The 16,972-nt window shown below is 52.4% G+C and overlaps 1 protein-coding gene across 1 annotated transcript in view; it reads left to right on the top strand.

Moving 5' to 3' along the window:
- Positions 1 to 16,972, top strand: part of LOC306773581 (UPF0606 protein KIAA1549) — a gene marked incomplete at both ends in the record, with an annotated part of 124,866 nt that overhangs the window by 40,419 nt on the left and 67,475 nt on the right. Inside the window, 2 exons of the mRNA XM_079263436.1 lie at positions 481 to 632; positions 820 to 997. Of these exons, the coding sequence (XP_079119562.1) occupies positions 481 to 632; positions 820 to 997 (330 nt within the window). The remainder of the gene's footprint in view (positions 1 to 480; positions 633 to 819; positions 998 to 16,972) is intronic.

Below are 16,972 nucleotides of genomic sequence, written 5' to 3'. Positions count from 1 at the left end.
TGTCTCAGGTGTGTGTGAGGTGTCTCAGGTGTGTGTGAGGTGTGTGTGTGAGTAGTCTCAGGTGTGTGTGTGAGGTGTCTCAGGTGTGTGTGAGGTGTGTGTGAGGTGTGTGTGAGGTGTCTCAGGTGTGTGTGAGGTGTCTCAGGTGTGTGTGAGTTGTGTGTGAGGTGTCTCAGGTGTGTGTGAGGTGTCTCAGGTGTGTGTGAGATGTGTGTGTGAGTAGTCTCAGGTGTGTGTGAGGTGTGTGTGAGGTGTCTCAGGTGTGTGTGAGATGTGTGTGTGGTGTGTGTGAGGTGTCTCAGGTGTGTGTGAGGTGTCTCAGGTGTGTGTGAGATGTGTGTGTGGTGTGTGTGAGGTGTCTCAGGTGTGTGTGAGGTGTCTCAGGTGTGTGTGAGATGTGTGTGTGGTGTGTGTGAGGTGTCTCAGGTGTGTGTGAGGTGTCTCAGGTGTGTGTGAGATGTGTGTGTGGTGTCCTTTCAGTCCTCCTGGAGGTCCAGGACCAGCTGGTGGTCCAGCGGAGCTTCAGAGCCCGCCTGGAGCGGCGCCTGGCCCTGCTGCTGGAGGAGGGTCTGCAGGAGACCAGCAGACGGAGGTGGAGGAGAGCTACGGCTTTCGGCAACAACAGTCTGCAGGTACCTTCATGTCCTCCTGTCCCCAGACCTACAAGTCCTTGACAAACAAAGCGTCCAGGTGCGTCTTCGGCTCCAGAAACTTCTCCCCTCGGTCCGTTGTGGAGCTAAATGTCCTCCACACCTGTCCAGCAGGTGCTCAGACCAGGTCTGCAGTCAGACTGGATGCAGTTTGTTTCTTGTGTCTCAGGTGGTCCGGGTGTCCAGGCTGTCTGGACCAGAGCGTCCCATGGAGGTCTTTTACTTTGTTGAGGGTCCACGTGGAGAGAGGGTCTCGGCCGAGGTGACCGCCGCCACCCTGAACCGGCTGGATCTGCAGAGAGCTGCCATTGTCCTCGGACACAGAGTCCAGAGGCCACTGGCTCAACGTGAGTCCACATCTGGGTCTGTCCACCAATGCACCTGTCCCTCACCTGTCCATGAGACTAACGAACCTGTCCCTCACCTGTCCATGAGACTAACGATCCTGTCCCTCATCTGTCCATGAGACTAACGAACCTGTCCCTCACCTGTCCATGAGACTAACGAACCTGTCCCTCACCTGTCCATGAGAGTAACAAACCTGTCCCTCACCTGTCCATGAGACTAACGAACCTGTCCCTCACCTGTCCATGAGACTAACGAACCTGTCCATGAGACTAACGAACCTGTCCCTCACCTGTCCATGAGACTAACGAACCTGTCCCTCACCTGTCCATGAGACTAACGAACCTGTCCCTCACCTGTCCATGAGACTAACGAACCTGTCCCTCACCTGTCCATGAGAGTAACGAACCTGTCCCTCACCTGTCCATGAGACTAACGAACCTGTCCCTCACCTGTCCATGAGACTAACGAACCTGTCCCTCACCTGTCCATGAGACTAACGAACCTGTCCCTCACCTGTCCATGAGACTAACGAACCTGTCCCTCACCTGTCCATGAGACTAACGAACCTGTCCATGAGACTAACGAACCTGTCCCTCACCTGTCCATGAGACTAACGAACCTGTCCCTCACCTGTCCATGAGACTAACGAACCTGTCCCTCACCTGTCCATGAGACTAACGAACCTGTCCCTCACCTGTCCATGAGACTAACGAACCTGTCCATGAGACTAACGAACCTGTCCCTCACCTGTCCATGAGACTAACGAACCTGTCCCTCACCTGTCCATGAGACTAACGAACCTGTCCCTCACCTGTCCATGAGACTAACGAACCTGTCCCTCACCTGTCCATGAGACTAACGAACCTGTCCCTCACCTGTCCATGAGACTAACGAACCTGTCCCTCACCTGTCCATGAGACTAACGAACCTGTCCATGAGACTAACGAACCTTTCCCTCACCTGTCCATGAGACTAACGAACCTGTCCCTCATCTGTCCATGAGACTAACGAACCTGTCCCTCACCTGTCCATGAGACTAACGAACCTGTCCCTCATCTGTCCATGAGACTAACGAACCTGTCCCTCATCTGTCCATGAGACTAACGAACCTGTCCCTCACCTGTCCATGAGAGTAACAAACCTGTCCCTCACCTGTCCATGAGACTAACGAACCTGTCCATGAGACTAACGAACCTGTCCCTCACCTGTCCATGAGACTAACGAACCTGTCCCTCACCTGTCCATGAGACTAACGAACCTGTCCCTCACCTGTCCATGAGACTAACGAACCTGTCCATGAGACTAACGAACCTGTCCCTCACCTGTCCATGAGACTAACGAACCTGTCCCTCACCTGTCCATGAGACTAACGAACCTGTCCCTCACCTGTCCATGAGACTAACGAACCTGTCCCTCACCTGTCCATGAGACTAACGAACCTGTCCATGAGACTAACGAACCTTTCCCTCACCTGTCCATGAGACTAACGAACCTGTCCCTCATCTGTCCATGAGACTAACGAACCTGTCCCTCACCTGTCCATGAGAGTAACAAACCTGTCCCTCACCTGTCCATGAGACTAACGAACCTGTCCCTCACCTGTTCATGAGACTAACGAACCTGTCCATGAGACTAACGAACCTGTCCCTCACCTGTCCATGAGACTAACGAACCTGTCCCTCACCTGTCCATGAGACTAACGAACCTGTCCCTCACCTGTCCATGAGACTAACGAACCTGTCCCTCACCTGTCCATGAGACTAACGAACCTTTCCCTCACCTGTCCATGAGACTAACGATCCTGTCCCTCATCTGTCCATGAGACTAACGAACCTGTCCCTCACCTGTCCATGAGAGTAACAAACCTGTCCCTCACCTGTCCATGAGACTAACGAACCTGTCCCTCACCTGTCCATGAGACTAACGAACCTGTCCATGAGACTAACGAACCTGTCCCTCACCTGTCCATGAGACTAACGAACCTGTCCCTCACCTGTCCATGAGACTAACGAACCTGTCCCTCACCTGTCCATGAGACTAACGAACCTGTCCCTCACCTGTCCATGAGACTAACGAACCTGTCCATGAGACTAACGAACCTGTCCCTCACCTGTCCATGAGACTAACGAACCTGTCCCTCACCTGTCCATGAGACTAACGAACCTGTCCCTCACCTGTCCATGAGACTAACGAACCTGTCCCTCACCTGTCCATGAGACTAACGAACCTGTCCATGAGACTAACGAACCTGTCCCTCACCTGTCCATGAGACTAACGAACCTGTCCCTCACCTGTCCATGAGACTAACGAACCTGTCCCTCACCTGTCCATGAGACTAACGAACCTGTCCCTCACCTGTCCATGAGACTAACGAACCTGTCCATGAGACTAACGAACCTGTCCCTCACCTGTCCATGAGACTAACGAACCTGTCCATGAGACTAACGAACCTGTCCCTCACCTGTCCATGAGACTAACGAACCTGTCCCTCACCTGTCCATGAGACTAACGAACCTGTCCCTCACCTGTCCATGAGACTAACGAACCTGTCCATGAGACTAACGAACCTGTCCCTCACCTGTCCATGAGACTAACGAACCTGTCCCTCACCTGTCCATGAGACTAACGAACCTGTCCCTCACCTGTCCATGAGACTAACGAACCTGTCCCTCACCTGTCCATGAGACTAACGAACCTGTCCATGAGACTAACGAACCTGTCCCTCACCTGTCCATGAGACTAACGAACCTGTCCCTCACCTGTCCATGAGACTAACGAACCTGTCCCTCACCTGTCCATGAGACTAACGAACCTGTCCCTCACCTGTCCATGAGACTAACGAACCTGTCCATGAGACTAACGAACCTTTCCCTCACCTGTCCATGAGACTAACGAACCTGTCCCTCATCTGTCCATGAGACTAACGAACCTGTCCCTCACCTGTCCATGAGAGTAACAAACCTGTCCCTCACCTGTCCATGAGACTAACGAACCTGTCCCTCACCTGTTCATGAGACTAACGAACCTGTCCATGAGACTAACGAACCTGTCCCTCACCTGTCCATGAGACTAACGAACCTGTCCCTCACCTGTCCATGAGACTAACGAACCTGTCCCTCACCTGTCCATGAGACTAACGAACCTGTCCCTCACCTGTCCATGAGACTAACGAACCTTTCCCTCACCTGTCCATGAGACTAACGATCCTGTCCCTCATCTGTCCATGAGACTAACGAACCTGTCCCTCACCTGTCCATGAGAGTAACAAACCTGTCCCTCACCTGTCCATGAGACTAACGAACCTGTCCCTCACCTGTCCATGAGACTAACGAACCTGTCCCTCACCTGTCCATGAGACTAACGAACCTGTCCCTCACCTGTCCATGAGACTAACGAACCTGTCCCTCACCTGTCCATGAGACTAACGAACCTGTCCCTCACCTGTCCATGAGACTAACGAACCTGTCCATGAGACTAACGAACCTGTCCCTCACCTGTCCATGAGACTAACGAACCTGTCCCTCACCTGTCCATGAGACTAACGAACCTGTCCCTCACCTGTCCATGAGACTAACGAACCTGTCCCTCACCTGTCCATGAGACTAACGAACCTGTCCATGAGACTAACGAACCTGTCCCTCACCTGTCCATGAGACTAACGAACCTGTCCCTCACCTGTCCATGAGACTAACGAACCTGTCCCTCACCTGTCCATGAGACTAACGAACCTGTCCCTCACCTGTCCATGAGACTAACGAACCTGTCCATGAGACTAACGAACCTGTCCCTCACCTGTCCATGAGACTAACGAACCTGTCCATGAGACTAACGAACCTGTCCCTCACCTGTCCATGAGACTAACGAACCTGTCCCTCACCTGTCCATGAGACTAACGAACCTGTCCCTCACCTGTCCATGAGACTAACGAACCTGTCCATGAGACTAACGAACCTGTCCCTCACCTGTCCATGAGACTAACGAACCTGTCCCTCACCTGTCCATGAGACTAACGAACCTGTCCCTCACCTGTCCATGAGACTAACGAACCTGTCCCTCACCTGTCCATGAGACTAACGAACCTGTCCATGAGACTAACGAACCTGTCCCTCACCTGTCCATGAGACTAACGAACCTGTCCCTCACCTGTCCATGAGACTAACGAACCTGTCCCTCACCTGTCCATGAGACTAACGAACCTGTCCCTCACCTGTCCATGAGACTAACGAACCTGTCCATGAGACTAACGAACCTGTCCCTCACCTGTCCATGAGACTAACGAACCTGTCCCTCACCTGTCCATGAGACTAACGAACCTGTCCCTCACCTGTCCATGAGACTAACGAACCTGTCCATGAGACTAACGAACCTGTCCCTCACCTGTCCATGAGACTAACGAACCTGTCCCTCACCTGTCCATGAGACTAACGAACCTGTCCCTCACCTGTCCATGAGACTAACGAACCTGTCCCTCACCTGTCCATGAGACTAACGAACCTGTCCCTCACCTGTCCATGAGACTAACGAACCTGTCCATGAGACTAACGAACCTTTCCCTCACCTGTCCATGAGACTAACGAACCTGTCCCTCATCTGTCCATGAGACTAACGAACCTGTCCCTCACCTGTCCATGAGACTAACGAACCTGTCCCTCATCTGTCCATGAGACTAACGAACCTGTCCCTCACCTGTCCATGAGAGTAACAAACCTGTCCCTCACCTGTCCATGAGACTAACGAACCTGTCCCTCACCTGTTCATGAGACTAACGAACCTGTCCATGAGACTAACGAACCTGTCCCTCACCTGTCCATGAGACTAACGAACCTGTCCCTCACCTGTCCATGAGACTAACGAACCTGTCCCTCACCTGTCCATGAGACTAACGAACCTGTCCATGAGACTAACGAACCTGTCCCTCACCTGTCCATGAGACTAACGAACCTGTCCCTCACCTGTCCATGAGACTAACGAACCTGTCCCTCACCTGTCCATGAGACTAACGAACCTGTCCCTCACCTGTCCATGAGACTAACGAACCTGTCCATGAGACTAACGAACCTTTCCCTCACCTGTCCATGAGACTAACGAACCTGTCCCTCATCTGTCCATGAGACTAACGAACCTGTCCCTCACCTGTCCATGAGAGTAACAAACCTGTCCCTCACCTGTCCATGAGACTAACGAACCTGTCCCTCACCTGTTCATGAGACTAACGAACCTGTCCATGAGACTAACGAACCTGTCCCTCACCTGTCCATGAGACTAACGAACCTGTCCCTCACCTGTCCATGAGACTAACGAACCTGTCCCTCACCTGTCCATGAGACTAACGAACCTGTCCCTCACCTGTCCATGAGACTAACGAACCTTTCCCTCACCTGTCCATGAGACTAACGATCCTGTCCCTCATCTGTCCATGAGACAAACGAACCTGTCCCTCACCTGTCCATGAGAGTAACAAACCTGTCCCTCACCTGTCCATGAGACTAACGAACCTGTCCCTCACCTGTCCATGAGACTAACGAACCTGTCCATGAGACTAACGAACCTGTCCCTCACCTGTCCATGAGACTAACGAACCTGTCCCTCACCTGTCCATGAGACTAACGAACCTGTCCCTCACCTGTCCATGAGACTAACGAACCTGTCCCTCACCTCTCCATGAGACTAACGAACCTGTCCCTCACCTGTCCATGAGAGTAACAAACCTGTCCCTCACCTGTCCATGAGACTAACGAACCTGTCCCTCACCTGTCCATGAGACTAACGAACCTGTCCCTCACCTGTCCATGAGACTAACGAACCTGTCCCTCACCTGTCCATGAGACTAACGAACCTGTCCATGAGACTAACGAACCTGTCCCTCACCTGTCCATGAGACTAACGAACCTGTCCCTCACCTGTCCATGAGACTAACGAACCTGTCCCTCACCTGTCCATGAGACTAACGAACCTGTCCCTCACCTGTCCATGAGACTAACGAACCTGTCCATGAGACTAACGAACCTTTCCCTCACCTGTCCATGAGACTAACGAACCTGTCCCTCATCTGTCCATGAGACTAACGAACCTGTCCCTCATCTGTCCATGAGACAAACGAACCTGTCCCTCACCTGTCCATGAGAGTAACAAACCTGTCCCTCACCTGTCCATGAGACTAACGAACCTGTCCCTCACCTGTCCATGAGACTAACGAACCTGTCCATGAGACTAACGAACCTGTCCCTCACCTGTCCATGAGACTAACGAACCTGTCCCTCACCTGTCCATGAGACTAACGAACCTGTCCCTCACCTGTCCATGAGACTAACGAACCTGTCCCTCACCTCTCCATGAGACTAACGAACCTGTCCCTCACCTGTCCATGAGAGTAACAAACCTGTCCCTCACCTGTCCATGAGACTAACGAACCTGTCCCTCACCTGTCCATGAGACTAACGAACCTGTCCCTCACCTGTCCATGAGACTAACGAACCTGTCCCTCACCTGTCCATGAGACTAACGAACCTGTCCATGAGACTAACGAACCTGTCCCTCACCTGTCCATGAGACTAACGAACCTGTCCCTCACCTGTCCATGAGACTAACGAACCTGTCCCTCACCTGTCCATGAGACTAACGAACCTGTCCCTCACCTGTCCATGAGACTAACGAACCTGTCCATGAGACTAACGAACCTTTCCCTCACCTGTCCATGAGACTAACGAACCTTTCCCTCACCTGTCCATGAGACTAACGAACCTGTCCCTCATCGGTCCATGAGACTAACGAACCTGTCCCTCACCTGTCCATGAGAGTAACAAACCTGTCCCTCACCTGTCCATGAGACTAACGAACCTGTCCCTCACCTGTCCATGAGACTAACGAACCTGTCCATGAGACTAACGAACCTGTCCCTCACCTGTCCATGAGACTAACGAACCTGTCCCTCACCTGTCCATGAGACTAACGAACCTGTCCCTCACCTGTCCATGAGACTAACGAACCTGTCCCTCACCTGTCCATGAGACTAACGAACCTGTCCCTCACCTGTCCATGAGACTAACGAACCTTTCCCTCACCTGTCCATGAGACTAACGATCCTGTCCCTCATCTGTCCATGAGACTAACGAACCTGTCCCTCACCTGTCCATGAGAGTAACAAACCTGTCCCTCACCTGTCCATGAGACTAACGAACCTGTCCCTCACCTGTCCATGAGACTAACGAACCTGTCCATGAGACTAACGAACCTGTCCCTCACCTGTCCATGAGACTAACGAACCTGTCCCTCACCTGTCCATGAGACTAACGAACCTGTCCCTCACCTGTCCATGAGACTAACGAACCTGTCCCTCACCTGTCCATGAGACTAACGAACCTGTCCCTCACCTGTCCATGAGAGTAACAAACCTGTCCCTCACCTGTCCATGAGACTAACGAACCTGTCCCTCACCTGTCCATGAGACTAACGAACCTGTCCCTCACCTGTCCATGAGACTAACAAACCTGTCCCTCACCTGTCCATGAGACTAACGAACCTGTCCCTCACCTGTCCATGAGACTAACGAACCTGTCCCTCACCTGTCCATGAGACTAACGAACCTGTCCCTCATCTGTCCATGAGACTAACGAACCTGTCCCTCACCTGTCCATGAGACTAACGAACCTGTCCCTCACCTGTCCATGAGACTAACGAACCTGTCCCTCACCTGTCCATGAGACTAACGAACCTGTCCCTCACCTGTCCATGAGACTAACGAACCTGTCCCTCACCTGTCCATGAGACTAACGAACCTGTCCCTCACCTGTCCATGAGACTAACGAACCTGTCCATGAGACTAACGAACCTGTCCCTCACCTGTCCATGAGACTAACGAACCTGTCCCTCACCTGTCCATGAGACTAACGAACCTGTCCCTCACCTGTCCATGAGACTAACGAACCTGTCCATGAGACTAACGAACCTGTCCCTCACCTGTCCATGAGACTAACGAACCTGTCCCTCATCTGTCCATGAGACTAACGAACCTGTCCCTCACCTGTCCATGGGAGTAACAAACCTGTCCCTCACCTGTCCATGAGACTAACGAACCTGTCCCTCACCTGTCCATGAGACTAACGAACCTGTCCATGAGACCAACGAACCTGTCCCTCACCTGTCCATGAGACTAACGAACCTGTCCCTCACCTGTCCATGAGACTAACGAACCTGTCCCTCATCTGTCCATGAGACTAACGAACCTGTCCCTCACCTGTCCATGAGACTAACGAACCTGTCCCTCACCTGTCCATGAGACTAACGAACCTGTCCCTCACCTGTCCATGAGACTAACGAACCTGTCCCTCACCTGTCCATGAGACTAACGAACCTGTCCCTCACCTGTCCATGAGACTAACGAACCTGTCCCTCACCTGTCCATGAGACTAACGAACCTGTCCCTCACCTGTCCATGAGACTAACGAACCTGTCCCTCACCTGTCCATGAGACTAACAAACCTTTCCCTCACCTGTCCATGAGACTAACGAACCTGTCCCTCACCTGTCCATGAGAGTAACAAACCTGTCCCTCACCTGTCCATGAGACTAACGAACCTGTCCCTCACCTGTCCATGAGACTAACGAACCTGTCCCTCACCTGTCCATGAGACTAACGAACCTGTACCTCACCTGTCCATGAGACTAACGAACCTGTCCCTCACCTGTCCATGAGACTAACGAACCTGTCCCTCACCTGTCCATGAGAGTAACAAACCTGTCCCTCACCTGTCCATGAGACTAACGAACCTGTCCCTCACCTGTCCATGAGACTAACGAACCTGTCCCTCACCTGTCCATGAGAGTAACGAACCTGTCCCTCACCTGTCCATGAGACTAACGAACCTGTCCCTCACCTGTCCATGAGACTAACGAACCTGTCCCTCACCTGTCCATGAGACTAACGAACCTGTCCCTCATCTGTCCATGAGACTAACGAACCATTCCCTCACCTGTCCATGAGACTAACGAACCTGTCCCTCACCTGTCCATGAGACTAACGAACCTGTCCCTCACCTGTCCATGAGACTAACGAACCTGTCCCTCACCTGTCCATGAGACTAACGAACCTGTCCCTCACCTGTCCATGAGACTAACGAACCTGTCCCTCACCTGTCCATGAGACTAACGAACCTGTCCCTCACCTGTCCATGAGAGTAACGAACCTGTCCCTCACCTGTCCATGAGACTAACGAACCTGTCCCTCACCTGTCCATGAGACTAACGAACCTGTCCCTCACCTGTCCATGAGACTAACGAACCTGTCCCTCACCTGTCCATGAGACTAACGAACCTGTCCCTCACCTGTCCATGAGACTAACGAACCTGTCCATGAGACTAACGAACCTGTCCCTCACCTGTCCATGAGAGTAACAAACCTGTCCCTCACCTGTCCATGAGACTAACGAACCTGTCCCTCACCTGTTCATGAGACTAACGAACCTGTCCATGAGACTAACGAACCTGTCCCTCACCTGTCCATGAGACTAACGAACCTGTCCCTCACCTGTCCATGAGACTAACAAACCTGTCCCTCACCTGTCCATGAGACTAACAAACCTGTCCCTCATCTGTCCATGAGACTAACGAACCTGTCCCTCACCTGTCCATGAGACTAACGAACCTGTCCCTCACCTGTCCATGAGACTAACGAACCTGTCCCTCACCTGTCCATGAGACTAACGAACCTGTCCCTCACCTGTCCATGAGACTAACGAACCTGTCCCTCACCTGTCCATGAGACTAACGAACCTGTCCCTCACCTGTCCATGAGACTAACGAACCTGTCCCTCACCTGTCCATGAGACTAACGAACCTGTCCCTCACCTGTCCATGAGACTAACGAACCTGTCCATGAGACTAACGAACCTGTCCCTCACCTGTCCATGAGAGTAACAAACCTCTCCCTCACCTGTCCATGAGACTAACGAACCTGTCCCTCACCTGTCCATGAGACTAACGAACCTGTCCCTCACCTGTCCATGAGACTAACGAACCTGTACCTCACCTGTCCATGAGACTAACGAACCTGTCCCTCACCTGTCCATGAGACTAACGAACCTGTCCCTCACCTGTCCATGAGAGTAACAAACCTGTCCCTCACCTGTCCATGAGACTAACGAACCTGTCCCTCACCTGTCCATGAGACTAACGAACCTGTCCCTCACCTGTCCATGAGAGTAACGAACCTGTCCCTCACCTGTCCATGAGACTAACGAACCTGTCCCTCACCTGTCCATGAGACTAACGAACCTGTCCCTCACCTGTCCATGAGACTAACGAACCTGTCCCTCATCTGTCCATGAGACTAACGAACCATTCCCTCACCTGTCCATGAGACTAACGAACCTGTCCCTCACCTGTCCATGAGACTAACGAACCTGTCCCTCACCTGTCCATGAGACTAACGAACCTGTCCCTCACCTGTCCATGAGACTAACGAACCTGTCCCTCACCTGTCCATGAGAGTAACGAACCTGTCCCTCACCTGTCCATGAGACTAACGAACCTGTCCCTCACCTGTCCATGAGACTAACGAACCTGTCCCTCACCTGTCCATGAGACTAACGAACCTGTCCCTCACCTGTCCATGAGACTAACGAACCTGTCCCTCACCTGTCCATGAGACTAACGAACCTGTCCATGAGACTAACGAACCTGTCCCTCACCTGTCCATGAGAGTAACAAACCTGTCCCTCACCTGTCCATGAGACTAACGAACCTGTCCCTCACCTGTTCATGAGACTAACGAACCTGTCCATGAGACTAACGAACCTGTCCCTCACCTGTCCATGAGACTAACGAACCTGTCCCTCACCTGTCCATGAGACTAACAAACCTGTCCCTCATCTGTCCATGAGACTAACGAACCTGTCCCTCACCTGTCCATGAGACTAACGAACCTGTCCCTCACCTGTCCATGAGACTAACGAACCTGTCCCTCACCTGTCCATGAGACTAACGAACCTGTCCCTCACCTGTCCATGAGACTAACGAACCTGTCCCTCACCTGTCCATGAGACTAACGAACCTGTCCCTCACCTGTCCATGAGACTAACGAACCTGTCCCTCACCTGTCCATGAGACTAACGAACCTGTCCCTCACCTGTCCATGAGACTAACGAACCTGTCCCTCACCTGTCCATGAGACTAACGAACCTGTCCCTCACCTGTCCATGAGACTAACGAACCTGTCCCTCACCTGTCCATGAGACTAACGAACCTGTCCCTCACCTGTCCATGAGACTAACGAACCTGTCCCTCACCTGTCCATGAGACTAACGAACCTTTCCCTCACCTGTCCATGAGACTAACGAACCTGTCCCTCACCTGTCCATGAGAGTAACGAACCTGTCCCTCACCTGTCCATGAGACTAACGAACCTGTCCCTCACCTGTCCATGAGACTAACGAACCTGTCCCTCACCTGTCCATGAGACTAACGAACCTGTACCTCACCTGTCCATGAGACTAACGAACCTGTCCCTCACCTGTCCATGAGACTAACGAACCTGTCCCTCACCTGTCCATGAGAGTAACAAACCTGTCCCTCACCTGTCCATGAGACTAACAAACCTGTCCCTCACCTGTCCATGAGACTAACGAACCTGTCCCTCACCTGTCCATGAGACTAACGAACCTGTCCCTCACCTGTCCATGAGACTAACGAACCTGTCCCTCACCTGTCCATGAGACTAACGAACCTGTCCCTCACCTGTCCATGAGAGTAACAAACCTGTCCCTCACCTGTCCATGAGACTAACGAACCTGTCCCTCACCTGTCCATGAGACTAACGAACCTGTCCCTCACCTGTCCATGAGACTAACAAACCTGTCCCTCACCTGTCCATGAGACTAACGAACCTGTCCCTCACCTGTCCATGAGACTAACGAACCTGTCCCTCACCTGTCCATGAGACTAACGAACCTGTCCCTCATCTGTCCATGAGACTAACGAACCTGTCCCTCACCTGTCCATGAGACTAACGAACCTGTCCCTCACCTGTCCATGAGACTAACGAACCTGTCCCTCACCTGTCCATGAGACTAACGAACCTGTCCCTCACCTGTCCATGAGACTAACGAACCTGTCCCTCACCTGTCCATGAGACTAACGAACCTGTCCCTCACCTGTCCATGAGACTAACGAACCTGTCCCTCACCTGTCCATGAGACTAACGAACCTGTCCCTCACCTGTCCATGAGACTAACGAACCTGTCCCTCACCTGTCCATGAGACTAACGAACCTGTCCCTCACCTGTCCATGAGACTAACGAACCTGTCCCTCACCTGTCCATGAGACTAACGAACCTGTCCCTCACCTGTCCATGAGACTAACGAACCTGTCCCTCATCTGTCCATGAGACTAACGAACCTGTCCCTCACCTGTCCATGAGAGTAACAAAACTGTCCCTCACCTGTCCATGAGACTAACGAACCTGTCCCTCACCTGTCCATGAGACTAACGAACCTGTCCATGAGACCAACGAACCTGTCCCTCACCTGTCCATGAGACTAACGAACCTGTCCCTCACCTGTCCATGAGACTAACGAACCTGTCCCTCATCTGTCCATGAGACTAACGAACCATTCCCTCACCTGTCCATGAGACTAACGAACCTGTCCCTCACCTGTCCATGAGACTAACGAACCTGTCCCTCACCTGTCCATGAGACTAACGAACCTGTCCCTCACCTGTCCATGAGAGTAACGAACCTGTCCCTCACCTGTCCATGAGACTAACGAACCTGTCCCTCACCTGTCCATGAGACTAACGAACCTGTCCCTCACCTGTCCATGAGACTAACGAACCTGTCCCTCACCTGTCCATGAGACTAACGAACCTGTCCCTCACCTGTCCATGAGACTAACGAACCTGTCCATGAGACTAACGAACCTGTCCCTCACCTGTCCATGAGAGTAACAAACCTGTCCCTCACCTGTCCATGAGACTAACGAACCATTCCCTCACCTGTTCATGAGACTAACGAACCTGTCCATGAGACTAACGAACCTGTCCCTCACCTGTCCATGAGACTAACGAACCTGTCCCTCACCTGTCCATGAGACTAACAAACCTGTCCCTCATCTGTCCATGAGACTAACGAACCTGTCCCTCACCTGTCCATGAGACTAACGAACCTGTCCCTCACCTGTCCATGAGACTAACGAACCTGTCCATGAGACTAACGAACCTGTCCCTCACCTGTCCATGAGAGTAACAAACCTGTCCCTCACCTGTCCATGAGACTAACGAACCTGTCCCTCACCTGTCCATGAGACTAACGAACCTGTCCCTCACCTGTCCATGAGACTAACGAACCTGTACCTCACCTGTCCATGAGACTAACGAACCTGTCCCTCACCTGTCCATGAGACTAACGAACCTGTCCCTCACCTGTCCATGAGAGTAACAAACCTGTCCCTCACCTGTCCATGAGACTAACAAACCTGTCCCTCACCTGTCCATGAGACTAACGAACCTGTCCCTCACCTGTCCATGAGAGTAACGAACCTGTCCCTCACCTGTCCATGAGACTAACGAACCTGTCCCTCACCTGTCCATGAGACTAACGAACCTGTCCCTCACCTGTCCATGAGACTAACGAACCTGTCCCTCATCTGTCCATGAGACTAACGAACCATTCCCTCACCTGTCCATGAGACTAACGAACCTGTCCCTCACCTGTCCATGAGACTAACGAACCTGTCCCTCACCTGTCCATGAGACTAACGAACCTGTCCCTCACCTGTCCATGAGACTAACGAACCTGTCCCTCACCTGTCCATGAGAGTAACGAACCTGTCCCTCACCTGTCCATGAGACTAACGAACCTGTCCCTCACCTGTCCATGAGACTAACGAACCTGTCCCTCACCTGTCCATGAGACTAACGAACCTGTCCCTCACCTGTCCATGAGACTAACGAACCTGTCCCTCACCTGTCCATGAGACTAACGAACCTGTCCATGAGACTAACGAACCTGTCCATGAGACTAACGAACCTGTCCCTCACCTGTCCATGAGACTAACGAACCTGTCCCTCACCTGTCCATGAGACTAACGAACGTGTCCCTCATCTGTCCATGAGACTAACGAACCTGTCCCTCACCTGTCCATGAGACTAACGAACCTGTCCCTCACCTGTCCATGAGACTAACGAACCTGTCCCTCACCTGTCCATGAGACTAACGAACCTGTCCCTCACCTGTCCATGAGACTAACGAACCTGTCCCTCACCTGTCCATGAGACTAACGAACCTGTCCCTCACCTGTCCATGAGACTAACGAACCTGTCCCTCACCTGTCCATGAGACTAACGAACCTGTCCCTCACCTGTCCATGAGACTAACGAACCTGTCCCTCATCTGTCCATGAGACTAACGAACCTGTACCTCACCTGTCCATGAGACTAACGAACCTGTCCCTCACCTGTCCATGAGACTAACGAACCTGTCCCTCACCTGTCCATGAGACTAACGAACCTGTCCCTCACCTGTCCATGAGACTAACGAACCTGTCCCTCACCTGTCCATGAGAGTAACGAACCTGTCCCTCACCTGTCCATGAGACTAACGAACCTGTCCCTCACCTGTCCATGAGACTAACGAACCTGTCCCTCACCTGTCCATGAGACTAACGAACCTGTCCCTCACCTGTCCATGAGACTAACGAACCTGTCCCTCACCTGTCCATGAGAGTAACGAACCTGTCCCTCACCTGTCCATGAGACTAACGAACCTGTCTCTCACCTGTCCATGAGACTAACGAACCTGTCCCTCACCTGTCCATGAGACTAACGAACCTGTCCTCATCTGTCCATGAGACTAACAAACCTGTCCCTCACCTGTCCATGAGAGTAACAAACCTGTCCCTCACCTGTCCATGAGACTAACGAACCTGTCCCTCACCTGTCCATGAGACTAACGAACCTGTCCATGAGACTAACGAACCTGTCCCTCACCTGTCCATGAGACTAACGAACCTGTCCCTCACCTGTCCATGAGACTAACGAACCTGTCCCTCACCTGTCCATGAGACTAACGAACCTGTCCCTCACCTGTCCATGAGACTAACGAACCTGTCCCTCACCTGTCCATGAGACTAACGAACCTGTCCCTCACCTGTCCATGAGAGTAACGAACCTGTCCCTCACCTGTCCATGAGACTAACGAACCTGTCCCTCACCTGTCCATGAGACTAACGAACCTGTCCCTCACCTGTCCATGAGACTAACGAACCTGTCCCTCACCTGTCCATGAGACTAACGAACCTGTCCCTCACCTGTCCATGAGACTAACGAACCTGTCCCTCACCTGTCCATGAGACTAACGAACCTGTCCCTCATCTGTCCATGAGACTAACGAACCTGTCCCTCACCTGTCCATGAGACTAACGAACCTGTCCCTCACCTGTCCATGAGACTAACGAACCTGTCCCTCATCTGTCCATGAGACTAACGAACCTGTCCCTCACCTGTCCATGAGACTAACGAACCTGTCCCTCATCTGTCCATGAGACTAACGAACCTGTCCCTCACCTGTCCATGAGACTAACGAACCTGTCCCTCACCTGTCCATGAGAGTAACAAACCTGTCCCTCACCTGTCCATGAGACTAACGAACCTGTCCCTCACCTGTCCATGAGACTAACGAACCTGTCCCTCACCTGTCCATGAGACTAACGAACCTGTCCCTCACCTGTCCATGAGACTAACGAACCTGTCCCTCATCTGTCCATGAGACTAACGAACCTGTCCCTCACCTGTCCATGAGACTAACGAACCTGTCCATGAGACTAACGAACCTGTCCCTCACCTGTCCATGAGACTAACGAACCTGTCCCTCACCTGTCCATGAGACTAACGAACCTGTCCCTCACCTGTCCATGAGACTAACGAACCTGTCCCTCACCTGACCATGAGACTAACGAACCTGTCCCTCACCTGTCCATGAGAC

This window comes from Telmatherina bonti (assembly GCF_933228915.1).
Source record: "Telmatherina bonti genome assembly, chromosome: 23".
Lineage (NCBI taxonomy): Eukaryota > Metazoa > Chordata > Actinopteri > Atheriniformes > Telmatherinidae > Telmatherina > Telmatherina bonti.
The sequence above is the reverse complement of the archived record's forward strand: the minus strand, read 5'-3'. Positions and strand labels throughout refer to the sequence as shown.